This window comes from Mytilinidion resinicola (assembly GCF_010093595.1).
Source record: "Mytilinidion resinicola strain CBS 304.34 unplaced genomic scaffold BDZ99scaffold_16, whole genome shotgun sequence".
In the NCBI taxonomy this organism is placed as follows: domain Eukaryota; kingdom Fungi; phylum Ascomycota; class Dothideomycetes; order Mytilinidiales; family Mytilinidiaceae; genus Mytilinidion; species Mytilinidion resinicola.
This window is the reverse complement of record NW_022985452.1, coordinates 1053163-1071171: the sequence shown is the minus strand read 5'-3', so window position 1 is coordinate 1071171 and position 18009 is coordinate 1053163. Positions and strand designations below refer to the sequence as shown.

The 18009-nt window shown below is 53.3% G+C and overlaps 8 protein-coding genes across 8 annotated transcripts; 4 read left to right on the top strand and 4 right to left on the bottom strand.

The window, feature by feature from the left end:
* Window positions 1-220: 220 nt before the first annotated feature.
* Window positions 221-1785, top strand: BDZ99DRAFT_501347 (uncharacterized protein; the record flags this gene model as incomplete). Its single annotated transcript, XM_033723804.1, has 2 exons — window positions 221-495; window positions 553-1785. The coding sequence occupies 2 exons, from the start codon at window positions 221-223 to the stop codon at window positions 1436-1438; spliced, it is 1161 nt and encodes a 386-aa protein (XP_033573499.1). The 3' UTR covers window positions 1439-1785.
* On the bottom strand, window positions 1769-3130 carry BDZ99DRAFT_574032 (uncharacterized protein; the record flags this gene model as incomplete). The annotated part of the gene is made up of 1 exon (XM_033728341.1): window positions 1769-3130. The coding sequence occupies one exon, from the start codon at window positions 3128-3130 to the stop codon at window positions 1769-1771; it is 1362 nt and encodes a 453-aa protein (XP_033573498.1).
* A 2640-nt stretch (window positions 3131-5770) lies between these two features.
* BDZ99DRAFT_449343 (uncharacterized protein) lies at window positions 5771-6929 on the top strand. The gene is made up of 2 exons (XM_033718111.1): window positions 5771-6393; window positions 6449-6929. Exons 1-2 carry the CDS (start codon window positions 5951-5953, stop codon window positions 6903-6905), a joined length of 900 nt encoding a protein of 299 aa, XP_033573497.1. The 5' UTR covers window positions 5771-5950; the 3' UTR covers window positions 6906-6929.
* Window positions 6930-7458: 529 nt separating this feature from the next.
* BDZ99DRAFT_466102 (uncharacterized protein) lies at window positions 7459-8268 on the top strand. Its single transcript, XM_033720692.1, has 3 exons — window positions 7459-7532; window positions 7607-7736; window positions 7893-8268. Exons 2-3 carry the CDS (start codon window positions 7655-7657, stop codon window positions 8057-8059), a joined length of 249 nt encoding a protein of 82 aa, XP_033573496.1. The 5' UTR covers window positions 7459-7532; window positions 7607-7654; the 3' UTR covers window positions 8060-8268.
* Window positions 8269-9092: 824 nt separating this feature from the next.
* On the bottom strand, window positions 9093-10032 carry BDZ99DRAFT_479767 (thioredoxin-like protein; the record flags this gene model as incomplete). The annotated part of the gene is made up of 3 exons (XM_033722279.1): window positions 9093-9111; window positions 9166-9395; window positions 9445-10032. The coding sequence occupies 3 exons, from the start codon at window positions 10030-10032 to the stop codon at window positions 9093-9095; spliced, it is 837 nt and encodes a 278-aa protein (XP_033573495.1).
* Window positions 10033-11818: 1786 nt separating this feature from the next.
* BDZ99DRAFT_97010 (guanine nucleotide-binding protein-like protein subunit beta 1) lies at window positions 11819-13449 on the bottom strand. Its single transcript, XM_033729078.1, has 5 exons — window positions 13125-13449; window positions 12323-13035; window positions 12167-12256; window positions 11996-12115; window positions 11819-11937 (listed from the first exon to the last, which is right to left on the bottom strand). Exons 1-5 carry the CDS (start codon window positions 13237-13239, stop codon window positions 11920-11922), a joined length of 1056 nt encoding a protein of 351 aa, XP_033573494.1. The 5' UTR covers window positions 13240-13449; the 3' UTR covers window positions 11819-11919.
* Window positions 13450-13602: 153 nt separating this feature from the next.
* BDZ99DRAFT_423014 (Metallo-dependent hydrolase) lies at window positions 13603-15723 on the top strand. Its single transcript, XM_033717010.1, has 5 exons — window positions 13603-13716; window positions 13818-13957; window positions 14412-14471; window positions 14640-15249; window positions 15325-15723. Exons 1-5 carry the CDS (start codon window positions 13672-13674, stop codon window positions 15511-15513), a joined length of 1044 nt encoding a protein of 347 aa, XP_033573493.1. The 5' UTR covers window positions 13603-13671; the 3' UTR covers window positions 15514-15723.
* Window positions 15724-17027: 1304 nt separating this feature from the next.
* Window positions 17028-17213, bottom strand: BDZ99DRAFT_341740 (uncharacterized protein; the record flags this gene model as incomplete). Its single annotated transcript, XM_033714380.1, has 1 exon — window positions 17028-17213. A coding segment is annotated over one exon (186 nt), but the record flags the coding sequence as incomplete, so codon positions are not given.
* Window positions 17214-18009: the final 796 nt, after the last annotated feature.

Here is an 18009-nt window from a genome sequence, read left to right as displayed (position 1 = left end):
TTTGAAGTATCCTATCAATGGTCTTTTTGCGGTTGTACCTCGAAGATGAAGGGGAAAGGTAAGAGCTGATTAGCTTTCTGGCTCGAGGATGCCGCACATGTATTGCTAAAAACGCTGGCGCTTCCTCAATCCATGTCCCCATAAAGGGGCTATATATCTTTGGTATATCTCATATATTGCTTCCTCTTTCGCTCTACTTCCCAACGGAATTTTGGCCTTGATGTCTACTTCTGTGCAGTGTCCCACCTCCTACGATGTGACGGCCCCCGTGGGTCCGCTTACAACCGTCTTTACCCCACCCTACGGTTGTAGTGGATTCGACTGTATGCCTTCTGGGTACAGCGATTCGTACATGTCAAGTCAGATTGGATATTATTCCCCAGCAATCTGTCCGTTTTCCTTTACGGTCGACTGCGAGAGGTACTCAAATCTTTGCAATGGTATTCAAGGGCCGACTGAAGCACCAGGGGAAACCGTAGTGCGGTGTTGCCCAAGGTCAGTAAGAATGATCGGCCATCAAGAAGCACTATTCAGGAGTACTAATTGTATCAGCTCGTACTATTGCGGCAATGAAGATACATTTTGCGTGAGCTCGAACACAGCGATGACGTACGTTTCCTCTGTTTATGGTATCCAAATTCGATGGAAATCCTCGGACTTATCGATTCTGGAGACCAATCCGTTGACTCCCGGTCTCTCCATACACCGAACAACTTCAGCTTCGACGATGCTTAGCACCTCTAGCACGACCTCGCCGCTCACTGGAGCTATCTCTTCGACGACGTCTCAACATTCTGCGTTGGACCCATCTACCTCATTGCTCACATCTGTGCTGCCTATCGTGTCCGCTCCAGCTGCATCAAACAGTCTATCTACTGGCACAAAGGCCGGCATTGGCGTCGGGTCAGCTGCAATCGTCTTTCTTGCACTCGCATGTAGCTTTATTCTCTTCCGAAGACACAAACGGAGCAAAGGAAGTGACAGCAACCATGACAACCACGGCCCTGCTCCAGAAACTGTACAGACCACGAAAGCGACGTCGAATGCTCTCGACCAAAAGATGAGCGAGCTGCGTGGCTCGTCATCTACACCGGCATCACCGTATTCGCCCCAAACCCCTATCATTAGCAAGCTTAACCCTCATTCACCCGTCCCGAGTCACGCTGTCCTCAGTGGAGAGCCCTCATTTTCCAAGTCGGATCCACGACCGCCATCACTGGGCGCAATATCCGACGACGGCCATTTGCAGCAGTTGAAGCAGGAACACGCGAGGGTACAGGAGCAGAAGAATCGACTGAAGCAACTACAGCAGCTTGATGAGCAGGAGGAGAATCTGGGTAGGTTGATCAACGAGAGAGAGGCGGGCGTGCTGACGCCGACACTTGAGCTGGATGGTACGCAGATTCTGCAGGAGTTGCCGGGACATGAGACGAAGTAGCAGCGTGTAGAGTGGGTCTCATTGTTCAAGGGCTAGGATAGCATTCGTTGCTATTAACCATATGCGCGGGTTGGGTGCCACTGTTCGGGGTCCTAAGTTCTTCTCTCGGGAGATGATAACGTAGATACGAGACATTTCAGAAAGCCTTCCTCAGACCTTTTCTTCTTGCGAAGGCTTCCTGCGTTGATCATGTACGTTCTTACACCAATACAATTGGCTGGGGCTGTCTCCGACCCTCCCTCCACTCTTCCAGAATCTCGCCGTCCATTATCCCGTCGACGTAGCTGGCAGTACGTTAGCCTAGAACATTTTGGCCTGGTTGAGGAATTCTTATGCTTCGCCAATGAGCGTATACTCGCTGTCTTCTTCCGTTGGTCGTAGAATGAAGGGCACAGAAGCGCCGAGCAGCACCGCGATGACATCTCCTAGGTGGGCCGCAGCGGGCCCCAAGCCAATGTATCCGCCTTCCGAGAGAAACATAGCCCGGACTGGTACTCGGGATCCTCGATCTTCCCGCAACCACCGAGACTGCTTAAGAAGCTCGTACGATGGTTCAAAGGCGCCCAATCTGTATACTTGACCGTCAGGTCCCACAACCTGATCTGCACAGTGTGCTCTAAAGCATTTGGCCTCAACGACATCCGAAGAGTTTTGCGCGTCTGGGGTGTTGCTAGAAGAATCTGGGAATAACTCTGGCACGATCTCTTGCCAGTTGTATTCACGTGTTGAGATGTCATACTGTGTATACTGTTGCTCTATACGACGGATCAAGAAACCCGAGATCTTCAGATCGGCAGAATTTGAGGAGAACTCTATCTGACTATCTTTCGGGGAGAGGGACTTGATGCCCGCGGAGTAGAGAGGGGGTTGGCCCGAGAGTGCAACAGCAGCGGACAGCGGCTCTATGATATTGCTCCGCCAGGTCGGGACCCACGAAGGTATTTCGGGAATGTCGGTCAAACGATACGAGCTAGCAAACGATAGCGGGTTAAGATTTCGGTACCGTAGAAGTAGATATCTTACCACGTTGACGTAAATCTCAGCGAAGGTGAGACTATAGTCTTCTCGAAGAAGCGGATCACCTTGCTGATTCCCGGTAGCTAGGCCCATAATTGAGTAGATCCTTCCTTGCGGGAGCCTTGCCTTATGATAGCGTGAGACAAAGAGCAATTCTGTCAGCGAAATTTCATTTCTGGCATTCCGTTTTCTGCGGAGATATCGGATTGCTGCAATGGCATCCCAGCCAGAACTAAACACATCCTCGGGACTCTCTGCGAACCGAATTTTTGGGGGGGGGGGGGGGAATAGCAAGCCTTCGAGATAATTGCGTAGTTTTGTAAAATCTATAATAGAACTCCATGGAATTTCGGTGGTCTCCCATTTTACGATAAGCTTCTTAGAGACTACAATCTCCTGGATGGACCAGCTTCTTGACCAATTGGGCTGATCGAAGAAACCCGTTAGAGCTTCCACTGGGGTACCCACCGAGGATATTCCGACCGCACTAGGATCCAAACTCCTCTGGATATCATCATCCCCAAGCAGATCCATAGCGTGGTGGCAGTCACCTGCTTCGGTGAGACATACGATAGTTTCCGGCGCGGACTCATAGATATTCACCATCATCTTGATTTGAGTACTGCGCTCTTCAAGGTCTCGCATTCTAATGCCAATGACATCCAGCCAGAGCATTTGTGGTTGATCGTGCAGCCGAAGGTGAAGAAGAGCTCGGTGCAAGGTTCTGGTTATATTGCCGTGCTGGCCATTGACCAAGATATCGTGCGAGGATCCCTGATAACCCCAGGTATAACTAAGAGCCACATATTTAGGATGGTTATCAAGAGAATCAGAGCAAAGGCTACCGCTTAATGGTGACGATTGGTCTGCACTCGGATCTAAGATAAAGAACCGAGTTGTTCGAGGGCAATCGCCAAGTGATGGCAAGTATTGCGGGAAAGTAGGATCCTGAAGTGCTCTATAAAACGCCTCATCCCCTCAGCTAGTAGAACAGATCGCACGAAGCGTTCAAAGGGCGCGTTTTCCGACTCGGTTTCTTGACCTTCGTAGATAATTGGGAATGAAATGCTGTTATGTAGTTTTAGTGATCCAAAATGGATCTTTGACTCCGCTGAACGCGTTTCTAGGGCAGTAAAATGAATGGCCCACGAAAACCACGCATAAGCTTTGAGAGGATACTCCGCGATGTCAGTCGCTTGCTGGGTACAGCAATGATGAATATATGCGATGCAGCTTTGGCAGATGAATCGCTGCGCGATCTCGGAGTTTCAACCGCCAAAGACTTGCCGGGTGATTGAGGTTTACGGTGGGAAAGAGGTATTCTCGGACCGAGAAATGAGAAAGGATGAGAGTGTGAGATCGAGATGGAGGCGGATTGTCCTCGAACGAGTGAAGTGGATCTAGTGATACTAGACCAGACAAATATTCGCAAATATCTGAAGGTGCAAGACGTCGATCAGGGTCGTCTCGAAGTGGCTGCCCTGGCCCACTCGGCCCAATCGCACAGGCTTCCACCATTTCTTCAATAAGCGTTGGTCGAGTTGCAAAGACGAGGCATTTCGCTGCACTGAACAGATCCTCACGTAATGTGTCGGGTATTCGGAGTACTATACGTTCATAGTAATCATCCAGCTCTTTAGGCAGATCTTTCAAGACAGAATCAATGGCCTTGGTAGTGAGCCCTCTGTTCATGCTGGCGAGCTCTTGCATCTGAAGCGCCGCGAGACGAAACCTGAAAGTTCAGCAGGCTAGATGTAGCATCTACAGAGGCCGGCCATAAGTCTGTGTACACCGGTTTGTCACTGCTTGGGGTGCCTCGGCAAGCATTTAAAACTCGGCATCCGATGTCAAGGTCGATGCAGTAGAGATTAGGCTGCCTTTTGACTGAACGACTACCTGCTTGTCAGGGCACCCCTCGCAGTGGTGTCAAGTGAGCAAGATTGGAGCCGAGCAGTGATGAATCTGTGTGCCCAGACTTTTGGCCTAGTACTCTAAGAGGGTGAAAACTTACATTCCCTTGGATTCGACTGCCAGAACACCCCTTATTTTGGACTTTACGTCAGGTGTTAAAAATTTGAGCTTGCGCCCATTCGCGATCTGCTCGTCAACGTAGGATCCAATATCGCCCTCAACATCCTTTAGAGGTATCCTGACCCATGTACAGTCCCCAGAAGAAACGCATAAGCGTTCCTTGATGTCAACCTCCTCCCGGCTGACAATGATGATGCGTAGTTGCGGAGACTGAAGCTGCGAAACGCTTTCAAAGAAGTTGAGAAAGGCATCGCGAAGTGGACCTGAAGGCACTTCGTCTAGCCCGTCTAGAGCAATTGTGATAGAGTCAAACAAGGCCGAGTCAGCATTCGTTGAATCGGCCAAGGGTCCAGTCCTTTGAAGAATTGAAAAAAAGAACATCTTGAAGTTGTTTTTCTGACGGCTGATAAGGCTTGTTTTTCTCAAATATCTCGATGACGCTAGAAAGTCCTTTATGTTGGCGGTATAACTGGACGATGAACGATTTAAGAAGGCTCTCCAACTCGAAAGTTCTCGAATCTCGGAAGGTACAATAGAAGTAGACGAGAGCATGACTTCAGGGCTCACCGCTCAACAAGCCAACGAAGTTATCGATTAATAATGAGCTGTAATAGGTTAAAGTTATTCGCCTCGTATACTCCCAACCTGAGCGACGTACCAGAGAGTGCTCTTTCCGCAGCCAACTATATGAGCCGGTCAGCTATCCAGGTATTCAAGTTGACTTCGTGGGCATCGGGCGAGCGTATCTTGGCCAGATACCCACATGAGACGACTAGGTAAGCGGATCCAGTTTTTGAGTTCTGTAAGAAACCAGTTCCCGGTCCTCGATGATCGATCTTTGACCAGGCTGTTGTGAATTATGGTATGATCAATAGGATTCAACCAGGATATGATGGCGTCCCTCAAAGATACTAGTAAATGTTACATCTATGTAGCATGGCTTACGCGCTCTGGGGTTCAAAGGCATATCTCCAGCCGTGATCAGGTTGCCGTGGACGTTGAGACCGGCGAAAACTCGTCCACCATGCGTCGCTGAGACATGGTGGATGAACTGCTGCACCCCAGCATTGGACTCAAGATTCCTGCTCGGGTTATCCGTTGCTGGCTGCTCAATGTCTGTGTGAGCAGAGTCCTAAGATGTGTATCCAAAGGACAGCGTCTCTCGATTTGATCCTAGCGCTATGAGGGAGCAAGGGAGGTTGTAAAGGCGGCCTCAAGCCTTCAGAACCTCGGAAGGCTGTGACGTCCAGGCGTTGGCCTGCAAGCCACATTATCGTTGGGGCCTGAAAATCGTTACCTGCTAGAGGGAAGACTCACCCCTACGCAGAGACTCTCACCAGCTTCTTGATACACGAAGGTTCATTAGAAGTACCCCCTGATAACTATATTGCTACCTTTGTAGGCCCCTTTCCGAGACCATCGTTTGCATCGTGACATCGACATTAGCCAACCTGGAGGTTTGCGATGGCTGATCCTCTTAGCGTCACAGCAAGGGTTGTTGGAATTACCGCTGCTACTCTTCATGCGATACACATCCTCATCCAAGACATTGACAACATCAAGGACGCACCCGAAGCAATTAGTAACATTACAGGTGATCCCAGCACCGTCAAAGGGATATTAGACTCGCTGCATGACGCGCTCAACGACGCCGAAGGCCTTTCAGCTCCTCTCAAAGCGCAAATCGGAGGCATCAACATCGAAAATGCGGTCCGCAGCTGTCAAAGAGCTTGCACGGACTTCCAAGCATCCCTCAAACACTGGATGAGACATTCTACTGACGACAAAACGGACTGGAGGGACCGATTGACTGTTGGACATATCCGTTTGGGGAAGATCAAGGCGCTCACCCAGCAACTCGCAACTTGCAAGGCTACTATTAGTATGGGACTAGACACCGCAAATTTGTAAATCAACTGACAAATGCCTGCAAAATATTGAAAGATGACTGACTTAGGGAAGCCTAAATACCTGCCGCCAAAGCCGCGATACAGAAGCCATCATAAAACTACTTCAAGGCCACGAAACGGAAGTGAACAGCCAAGGTGCCCTGGTAGTGAGACAGGCCGACGAGGATATAAATGCCCTAGAAAGGCTGTCCATATCCGGAGACAATAGTAGCGAGGACGCACAAGAGCGAGCGGAGCTGTTGGAAGAAGTCAAACAAGGCAGAGAGCTTCTTGAAATATATAAGAAGACGTGGGCCGATGCCACGTTTGATGTCCACTATGAGCGAACCGGCGTGAGACTGAAGAACATCAAGGTTGGCAACAACGGTCGGGCAATGGTGGGATTCATCAATTCGGATGGCGTGGAGAAGCGGGTTGATATGGATATTCAGGACGTTGTTGCTGATCATGGGGGCAGACTGATTGCAGGTGTCGCGAACAACATCAGCACGGACAAATTCTGGGACTAGTGGAGTACTGTAGTTACCCCTTACTTACGATCACGAATGATGAACTTTTCCAAAGCATGGCGGACTTCCTCTGCTTGGAGCCTAGAAACTTTCGATGCCCTAAATGAAAAGCGATTCGTTCATTGCTAGGACTGCTTGCTCATTACTTCTCAAGCTCTCCCATACAAAGGTAATTCCCACCCGAAACTACGAGTAAAGTCATCCTCCATCATAGTAGTGCGAAGCTTTACATCCTTTCATTTTTCAACATCTCCCATCTTGCTTTCATTCGCCTCGGCATCCACCTCTCCTATCCCATCCCGCCCCCACGTGACCCTACCCCATCCTCACTCCCCAATAACCCCCTGCCCCACCATCTCCACCTCGCCAAAGGCCTCGCCGATCGCTTTCCGCTTCCCGCAACTCCTCCCATCCAACGGCTGGCAGCACTAAAACTGGGCCGACGTCATCGGCGTTCCTTTGAAGCTCCCCCGCCCGCACCAAACTCCAAAACCAGCCCGGTGCCCCAGATTGCGGGAGCTAGGCTGCATCTCAACACTGTACTGTTGACAGTGCTACCATCACGATATAAACACGAGCTCAATCCAACAACGCGCTGATTAGAGGGTATTGCAGAGTGCTTATAACGTGAGTATCACTTTCTATGAAGCTTGAGGACGTTGCTGGGGGAAGACGGGGCATGTGCTGACGGCAGACTCTAGCTCTTCTACCTACTATCAACATCCTCAATCACAAAATCACAATCCAAAATGTCCGCCAAACAACCAACAAAACCATACATCGCGCCTCCCAGCGTAGGCCATGAGATTGGGGTGATGTTTGGGTTTATCGGTACGCCCTGTTCCCCCTCTTACACGTCCCCATTGCCATGCCTTTCCTTTCCCATTGCCTCTTTCCCCCCCACCCCCTCCCTCTCCCTCCTCAATCCCTTCCCTCCCCTCTCTCCACCTCAATCTAACTCGCGTATCCACTAACACCCCCCACCAGCCTTCATGCTCCTCTGCATGGTCGCCTACGGCTTCGCCTGGAACCACGGCAACCGGATCAGCCAGCGCAAGGAAGCTGAGCGGATCGACGCCCTCCGCGCGTCGGGCTTGCTGCGAGAGAAGGGGGTTGGTGGGGAGGCGGAGGCGGAGAAGGTGGAGCGGGTTTAAGATTACGCCGCACTGGACAACGGCTGAGGAAAGAGGATAGAGGAGATACCCGTGGCAGAGAAGTGGGCAAGGGATGGGATGGGAAGGGATAGGAGGAGTCTTTTGGTTTAGTTTAATACTTCGGATTTGTACTATTTGTTTCGGGTTGGACGGGGGAGGTAATGGATGGATGTACATCGCTGTGACTTTACCAATGCAGTCGATAAGAGCAATGCCTCGTCATGGATATGCATGCACTCGTTTACTGCTGCGTGAGGAGCCTCATCGTATTTTCAGCAATCTGGATGGGAGAGGCGTTCGGCATTTTGGAGGGCCGGTACACTCGCGAGGCTGCCCCAGACAGCGTCAGCAAGGTGTATGTCGATCAGAAGTGTAAGGATTGTAGGATGCGAATACGATGGATGTACACCACTGTCCCTTTACCAACACAGTCAATAACGTGGTCAAGAAGAGGTAGAATAGATCTCATAAACTCAGCTGGCCGCCGAGCCTTCATACCGGTAACGAAAATAAGCTATCCAGAAATCCGCCAATCCGTCCATATACGCCAACTCGTCCCGTTCCGAGTATCGCCATCCAATCCCAATAAACTAGATCATCCAAAATGAAGTCTGGGAGACGAAGAAATACAAAAGGGTATGAGAACCAGCATAACTTAGTGGATGTCCAAACCCGCATCTATAGTGGAAACGCCACGGCTGAACAAAAGGAAAATTTTGGGTTTGTTGGGAGGTAACCGAGATGTGTCGACTACCATGGTATCAATGTTGGTGGGCAATTGCCAGGGTTTCATGCGTGGCTTGTTCGTGTTGGGCTCGAGTCGAGATGAGGTATGCAAAGTATAGTGTTTGCGAGAAGGATCGCGGAGTTCGCCGGATTAGGATGCAGTTATAGGCGTTGGCGTTTCGGAAGTGGTCCGAAGGAGCAGGAGGCAGGGCAGTGTGTTATAGTGGTGAGCCAGGATTAGAATCCACAATGGTTGGGTGAGTCGGGCTTGCGGGGCAGGTCGACGGAGTATCGGTCTGCTGTTGATTTAGAACAGGATTTGGTGTCTGCAGATGATCAGTATGTGAAACGTGTGTGGTATGAGAATAAGAAGAACCCACTTCTTCAACGCCACCTCTAGACTCATCGCGCTCAGCTCAGCGTCATCGGGGATCTCGTCCATGACGGGGACAAGGCCAGCGAATTTGTCGCCGCCTCTGTATGCGAGTATGGCGGGCACACCGGCCCTCTCCATCTCGGCGTCGTCGCAGTGCAGCTTCACGAAACGTGTTGACGAGTGCTGCTTCGCTAGTCTCCTCACGCAGTCCTCGACCATGGAGCTGATATCAGACTACACACCTGTTAGCTTTGCCATGCTTCGATCGAAGATTGAGACATACCATATCATCGTAAATGAACACCACAACCACAGTATCCGACGCCGACTTCTCAATGGCATCCAAAAACCCATCCCCATCCACATTGACTAAGCTCCCATACACCCGCTTCCCAGGGCTGCTCGTCCGGCTGCGAATCCGCCTGCCAGCTCCTTGCAGCTCTCGTAGCCGTGCCTGCCGCCATCGCTGCATGAAGCCCTCCTCAGCATCGTCCTCACTACCCTTGTCCTTGTCGTCCGTGTACACCGACACCGAGTAGCCCATCTGGGCGTTATCCTTCCCTCTGAACAGCGAGAAGCGGCGGGCCCGCTTCGCCTGCTCAAAGGCGTGAGCGTCTGCAATGACGCCCTTGGGCCCCGTGTTCATCTCGCCCCGGCGCTGGGGGAGGTAGTAGTTGGCGCGCATGTCTGAATTGGAGGCCTCGGGCTCGTCGTCCTCGTCGTCCTTTTCGTAGAAGTGCTCGGGGAGGGCGTCCTTGTCGGAGTCGTCGTGGTCAGAACGGGCGTCGCGGTCTTCAGGGTGGGGGAGAGAATGGTAGTCTTTGTCGGCAAAGAGGGCGTCGAATTCGTCTTGGGCGGCTTGGGAGGGCATGGTGAGAGTGGGCGGGCGGCGGGTGCTGTGGTGTATTTGTAGGAGGCCTTGGAGAGCTGCGACTGCCGGAAGGGTCCGTTGGGATGGGATGGGATGAGATGGGATGGGGCGATGCGCAGCGGTTGGAGCGAGCAGCGGCCAGGACGTCCGTGGCCGGCAGGGAGAAGGGGGAGGTTTCAGGAGCGTGATTGGGTGAAGAAAGTACACAGGGACGAGGGGTGGGAGGAAAAGGAAGCACGCAGTGACGACGGCGAGTGGATCGGGTGGAGGCGTGCTGGGGCGTCCCCGCTGGCTTGTGCCCCTGGTGCCTGAGAGGGCGTGGGCTTAGTGTGCAGTGCTAGGGCTGAGGTGAGGTGAGGGCGCAGATATTGGTGACAAGAATAATACAGGAACAGGCCTGCGATCGCCAGGAGGTCCCGGGCCCCTCTGCCACGCGCGGCGGGCATTTCGAATCTCACGGTGAAACACGCGGCACCAGTGCAGACCAACGGCCTCATGAAACATCAGGCTGATCTTCTCCCACACGGCCGCCTGCAGCACTCAGACCGCGCCACGAGGCCATCCTCGAAAACTCAAACTCCAGCTCCAGCTCCAAGAGCCCGGGGGGCTTCCTGCGGACACGCTCCGCCTGAAACAGCCTCGCACGCCGGAGCTGGAGTCCGGCTCCCTCATGTGCCTAGGCATTAACAGCATCGTCATGCGCCTGCACCGCTCCGCCAATTCCCACGCTGCTGGGCGCGCAATGCTAAGGCCAGCATCGCCCTTAACACGCAAGCGGAAGGCTTCTAGAAAGGCCCCCCTGCGTCAATCCAACCCGTGATCCCCGCAAGCGCCGTGTCCACCTCCAAGGGGCCATCAGGTTGCAGTTAGAGCGTGCCAGCATGCAGTTAGAGGACACGCCAGCATGACGAGGACGCTGTTAGAAAAGGGACGCATCGTGGCATCTGCCGCCCTAGTCATGCCACGGCTTGGACGAGAACTTGACTCATCGGGCTCAATGCGGCCGCTTCGAGGGCCATCTTCACGCGTGCACCCCGAGCTCGAGCCACCTCCTTGCGTGTTGCCTGACCGGGACGAAGTGCAGAGATTGCTCTTCCGAGTTCGTGGAAATGACGCTCTCGTCAACTACTACACCGCCAGGCCCTGCCCAATGCCAGTAGCGATCCAACTCATCGGGGTAGTCGAGCAGGAATATAGCCAAGGAGGCGGACGCAAAGGGAGCACGCAGAGGCAGAAATGTCCGACGGCATCCGGTGTTCGACTGTGAGAAAAGGTACAGTAGCGCAGAGATCACGCCGCAAAGCCCGCTGGGTCAAGTTCAAGGTTCCATAAATGCATGCTAGGGGAGTCAAGAAAAGCCAGTGCCGACCTCCATCCGTCCTCTTGCTTGCTCGATACACACAACACTCAAAAAAACTTACACGAAACCGGCCGAGCACCCGACCGAAGAAAACCAAATGGTGCTGTGCTTTTCAACCAACGGGGAATACGGGTGCTAGAGAACTCGGGGAATACACGGGGAAGACGCATGTACGACGCAGCCACAAAACAGCCCACCCAACATAGCAAAACATGTCCGAAAGAAAAAAGAAGTTTAAAACAGCACAAGAGAACTTGCAACCCATCCGGAGCGCCCCGGAAGCTGTCGCGAAAACGGCATTACTCCGCACCCCTCCAATATCCATCTTGCCCTTGTCTTATTGACTGCCCGCATAGACGTTGCGGTGCAGATAAATTCGAGAATTTTTGTTGTGGTTGTACTGTTGTTGCTTGGTCGAGGGTAGTAAGCATACAGGTTGAGGATTATTTGTGTCTGGACCAGCTACAGCCCGAAGCTGCTGGCTCACACCATTATCGTCGTACATCTTGCAGTGTAGAGCAGCCTTATCATGCCCAGATACGCAACTACAACACTGTTAGCAAGTCTCGTCCTTTCGAATCATAGTAGCACAGCGAAACGCACCATTGAGTCCCACGATCCCGTGCACAGGCTCATTGCATCCATGCTCACGCCAAGACAGCTGACACGGTTGTCGTGACCTTGAAGCGTGCCCACTCGCTCTCCACGAAGAACATCCCAGACCTGGAACCGTTAGCGTCTTCTCCGCCTTGTCCGAAGTTTTCCCAGTCTCACCTTGCACTCGAAGTCGTCGTAGCCTGCAAAAAGTAGTCGTCCCGACACGGAGAAAGCAACCGAAGTAATGCCACATACGGGCTCGCCAATCTGCGAAACCAAGGTTGTCAGTATTTGTAGCTTGAAACTGGATCCATCGTTCAGGGAGGGACTCACAGTGTAGCTCTGGAGCTCGCGGTCGGCGCGGATGTCAAACAGGCGGCAAGACGCGTCATCGGATCCAGTACCAAAAGCGTTTCCATTGGGGAAAAATTGGATAGCGTTGATGTCCGAGTCGTGGGCAGCGAATGTCTGCACGCACTTTTGCTGGCGGATATCCCACAGCTTCGCAAAGGCGTCGCAGGCACCGGACACGAACTGATTGGCGTCCAGAGGGTTGATGCTCAAGCTCATCACGTCACCAAGATGGTCGGCGAACTCGTGCACCTTGGAGCCGGTTTCCAGATCCCAGAGAACGCAGGTCATGTCGCCAGACGAAGTGAGGATGCGGCGGTCGCTGATGAAACGACAGCAACTGAGGTAGCCAGAGTGGCCGGAGAGTTCGCGGGCAACGCGAGTGGGGCCTTCGCGAGCAGACAGGTTGTATATGGAGCAGATGTTGTCGAGTCCTCCACAAGCTACGTAGTTGCCGCTGGGCGAGTAGGCGCAGGTCATGACCCACGAGGAGCGGAGAGGAATGGCGTGGACCTTGTTGGTGGTGTAGGCGTCCCAGATGATCAGCTTGCCGTCCTGCGAGGCGGAGACGAGATGCCGGCGGTCGGTCGACCAGTGCATGGCATAGATCTTGGCCAGATGGCCCTTGAGCGTGCGCTTCGTCTTCATGGTGAGGCGGGGCAGCGCATCGACGCGCTGTCGTGCGACATCGCGGACTATGGTGAACAGGTCAGCATGGACGCTCCTAGCAATGGGGGCAGTATATATTCAGAGGTATGGCCGAGTCCAGGCCGGGAGCACGTACGGGTGGTGTCGGCCAGCTCATCCTTCTTGCGCTTGATGCGGTCCTTGAGAGCCTCCGCATCACGCCTGGCAATCTGGATCTTCTGCTGGATCGACTCGGCACTCATGTCGGCCATGATTGGCAACTTTCGGGCGGCGTGGACGACGTCGTCGCGCGGACGGGTAAGGCAGAGCGGATCAGGGGGGCTCCTCTCGCGGCGGTGGATTGGGACTCGAAGTTAGAGACGCTGGGAGGGTCCGGCGGTCGCAGAGAAGGGCGACTGGGCGCGGCGCGAGGACAATGGCCGGACACGGTGAAGCTGGCTGTGCGGTGGAGAGGTGCGCTGCGATGGCTGGAGGTGAGGTTCGCGGCAGGCACATTGGAGAAGGAGACGCCCAGGCGCGCTTGCCCGCTCCGGGCCAAGCTCCGCCCGCTGTCCGGCCACCGCTGCAGGCGACGCACTCCCGCAGCATCTCCTCCGCCCCCGACCAGACGGCCAACCCTTCCCGACGACCTCTATACACGAGGCCCGCCTTCAGCTGCGCTGTTCAATTCCATCCACATCACCATGGCCGTCGACGCCGCCTTCACCAGCAAGCTGCCCAAGATCGAGGTACCTGCTTCACTGCTTCTGCCCCTTGGCCCTCGCTGCGATACGACGGCGGCCCGCGTTGGAGCCGCCAGACCTTGGATTGCTAATCCATGACTCGGCAGCTTCACGCCCACCTCACCGGCAGCATCAGTCGCGGCACGCTGCACGACATCTGGCGCATCAAGAAGGACGCGGAGCCCCGCCTTGCGCTCCAAGACCCGCTCGTTGCGATACCGCCAGGCGGTTTGCATGACATCAAGACGTATGCCACTCTCATTGTATGAATCCCCGCGAAAACGTCCGAGGCTGGTTGCGCAGCGATTCGCGCCCCTAATGGGGGCCCTGGTCGGTGAATGATACTTGATATCACCTTAGAGCAGGACGCATAGATGCCTGAGATCCAAGGCACACACTCGATTGAAGCTTTCCGGCGCGTCTCAGCCTAATGCCAACGTCACACCACCTGGAGTCTGCAAGGGCACGCAGCTCTCTGGGCCAATGTCATGGTTGCTGTATGATCTCCCGTGAGAGCATTTCAGGACAGTGCGAAAGAATCCTGTTTCAACCGCTGTCTGCAGCATGTTTCACGTCAGCTGTTTATCTGGCGTCTGTAGGACCGTCAAATGTGTTGTACGATCGGTCGCGGACGAACTTTTCGAGCTTGAGTGACGTTTGGCATGGTCTTGTAGGTTGCTAACGATAGCGTCGCGTCTCAGATTCTTTCCGCTTTTCTCGTCGTACATCTACCAGCTATGTAGTGATCTTCCAAGCATCGAGTATGTTCTAGTTCCATTCCATAGCTATCAGTATCGCATTTTGGTATTCCGCTTCTGCGTGTCGCTACGTGCCTTCGTGCCTCATTTCTGCTTCTTGTCCGTCCATATTCAGATTTTGCAACGACCATCACGACATCCATCAACCCATCAACTCACCAATCGCCCCAGATTCTCCACCAGAAGAGTCCTCTCCGACTTCCAAGCCGACGGCGTCGTCTACCTCGAGCTCCGCACTACTCCACGCGCCAGCCCCGCCCATAGCATCACAAAAGACCTCTACGTCTCCACCATCCTCTCCATCCTGCGCTCCCACAACGCTGACCCGGCAAACACCCTCCACGCCGCCCTCATCCTCTCCATCGACCGCCGCAACTCCCTCGCTGAAGCCCACGAAACCGTCGACCTGGCCCTCAAACACCGCCCCTTCGGCGTCGTCGGCCTCGACCTCTGCGGCGACCCCTCCGTCGGCGGCATTGCCAAGTTCGCCCCTACATTCCAGCGCGCAAAGGAAGCCGGGCTGGGGATTACTCTGCATTTCGCAGAACTCGCGGCCTCAGCAACAGACGAGGAGTTGTGGGAACTGTTGCGGTGGAGACCGGGAAGAATTGGGCATGTGATTCATGTGAAAGGGGAGATTAAAGATGAGATTGTGAGACAGGGTGTTGGAGTGGAGTTGTGTTTGAGCTGTAATGTGCAGCTGAAGATGCATGGGGAGGGGGGGTATGAGGGACATCATTTTGGGTGGTGGCGGGGTGCTAGGGTCGGGGTGGCGTTGAGTGTGAGTTTTGCTGCTGGTTATCCTTGACGTGATGTGGTTTCAGGGAGCAGAGAGTGGTTGCTAATGGTGGGGCAGACGGATGATGTGGGCGTTTTTCAGAGCCCGTTGAGTGAGGAGTATAGGCTTGCGGCGGAGCATTTTAGGCTTGGAAGAGATGATGTGAGGAAACTCTGTGAGGGTGCGGTGGAGACTATCTTCGGTAGTGAGGCCGAGAAAGAGAGGCTGAGGGTGATGTATCGGGGGTGGGATGGGTGGATAGGCTAAGCAAGTAAGGTTACGCATATGCCTAATAGAACAGTTTGTAAGGCACCCATTAACTCTGATCCCGCTGTCACTTTTAATCGCACCTATACCGAGTCACTGGCCTCGTGTATATCCAAACCAATGTTATCGGAGCCTTCTATCAACTAAGGCTAGCCCATAGGCTGTTGGGGGAGCAGATAGGCAAGACCGGAAGGGAATTCATAACGATAGAAACCACTGTGGTACCGAGGGCGAAGGTGATGATCTAACCAAGGAGGTCCTCAAAAGGGACTGGATAATGGAGTTCATTCCGTCTGAACCACGGTTCCCTCACGTGGATCATTCCGGCAATCAGCCTTACGACTCTGACGGTGATCTTAGCAACGAGTCGTTTCAGCAGCCCATGTCTAGGTTGTGCGAATACGAAGTGGACAGCTTTGACCCATTGCATGCCCCCTCGTCCCATCGCCCGGAGAGAAGCGGGCAGATTGACTGGGATTTGTATGACCTCGTCTTTCCGGACTCTTTCCTCCTAGCGGCGTCCGAAAAGATTGACTGGATGTACCAGAGGAAAGTGAGTGCCCCGTATCCTAAAGAAAAGGCGACGGAGGTGACTGGACCCCAGAGTCTCCTGCTTCCTCCTGTGCTCCTTTGTGCGTTTTGAATCAGTGTTATCTCTGGCGAGAAGTAGATCTTCACCTCGCGATGCAGACCCACGGTTTTGGAACCGAAGCCGGACTGGATAAGTTTGAGTCGTTGGATTTGACTGAGAAAGTTGAGAGTGATAGATAAGGGCTATTTGTAGTGTGGAAGTAAAGGAGGAGGGGCTGGACAGTGAGGGGGCTGTGTAAAAAGTGGCACGAGTGGGTATGTTAAGGAATGGGTAGGTAAGTGGCTTCGTTTCCACATTGCAAAGGAATCTCCTCATTTATTCGTCGTTTCAAAAATTTATATTGATCACAACAACCTCTCACATCCCTCTCTCAATGCGTCGCAAGGTTCCCAAGAGTCAGATTCATAATCAGAGACGTCCCACCCATATCTTCGTTCCTGTTCACAAACCTACTCTGCTCCTTATCAAGTCCCGAAATGTCATACAGCTCAACCGAATGTTTCCCGCTCTCAATTCCCGCCACAACGGCAAGCAAATCGCCTCGCCTTGCGACGTGCTCAATGGGATCTTGGCGCACCCTCAGATCAAAGCGAGGCTGGTAGGTTTGCCGGTCATACGCCCGGAGCAGCCTGTTAACGTTCGCGGTTACCATCAGCTCCTTGGTCCAGTAGACTCCGCTTATAGCGTTTCTGCCCGCGGAGTGATCACCGGTCCAGAGCGCGCGTACTGGAGCACCGGTTTCCCAGCCCCAGGTTCGGATCCAGCCGTCTGCTGATGCTGAGACAAGGCGGCCTGGGTTGTCCGGATCGGTTGATAATTGCGTTACTATCCACGTGTGGTCACTGCATGTGGCGATGCACGCGCTTTTCGTATCGTCCAGCACGTCAGTTGTGTCTCGAGGCGAGATTGACGGCGTGATTTCTTACCCAGACTCGACGTTCCAGAGTCTTATTTCCCCTCCTGATTGCCCTGTCGCGAGCAGAGAGCGATTGGCACTGAACTCCGCTCTCGAAACGGAGCCAGTGTGGCCTTCCAATATATGTATGCACTGGCCACTGTTCAGATCCCAGAGCTGTACCGTCCCGCCACGAGTCCCTGAAACAAGAAGATCATCCTGTACTTTGAGACCTGCGACTGCTAGAGGATGTCCGTTGCCTACCTCGGCGGCTACCATGGTGTGCGTTGTACTATGGCCTTTTCTCAGAGTATGCCGACGTCTGCCAGAAGGGACGTCACATACGATCAAGCCTCCATCATGTGCGCCCGATATGATCGTTGTCGGATATGGAAATGAGACGCAACTTATCGCACCAGCCTCACCAGCAAGAATTGCGCACTGTGTGCTATTCTTCTTTAGTATTTTCGTCACTGGATAGAACCCAATTCGTGTGTCGGAGTTCGAGACCGACTAATGAGCATACCATGTCTTCAAATCCCAAATCCCGATTTCCCGATTTCCCGATTTCGTTGAATTTTCCTTACGCTCCTGCTAGCATGTCGCCGCAGGAGTCGAATTTCCATGCCTGTCCTACTGGTAGTCTTCTCCGATGCTCACACGTCTCGGCTCCGTTATGCTGGCAGCGAATATCAAGGACATCGACTTCATCGGGATCAGTAAAATGGTTACCATGGTACACAACAACATAATTATCGGTCAGGTGGAGATTCCTTATGGCTGTGCGATTGAAAATCAAGAAGCTGGCCTGGGCAGATATTGCCATTGTGAAGGTTAGCCTGAGGTGCTTGCAGTTTGACGAAGGAGGCCGGGACGATTGAGATTGGCGATAAAACTGAGTGAAGGCAACAGCCTTTGTAGCTGTGCTGTGCCACATAGCTGCCTTGGCGAAAGAGGGGTGCCATCAACGCTGAGCCACCAGCTAAGGACGGGATCATCAATGCTCTGC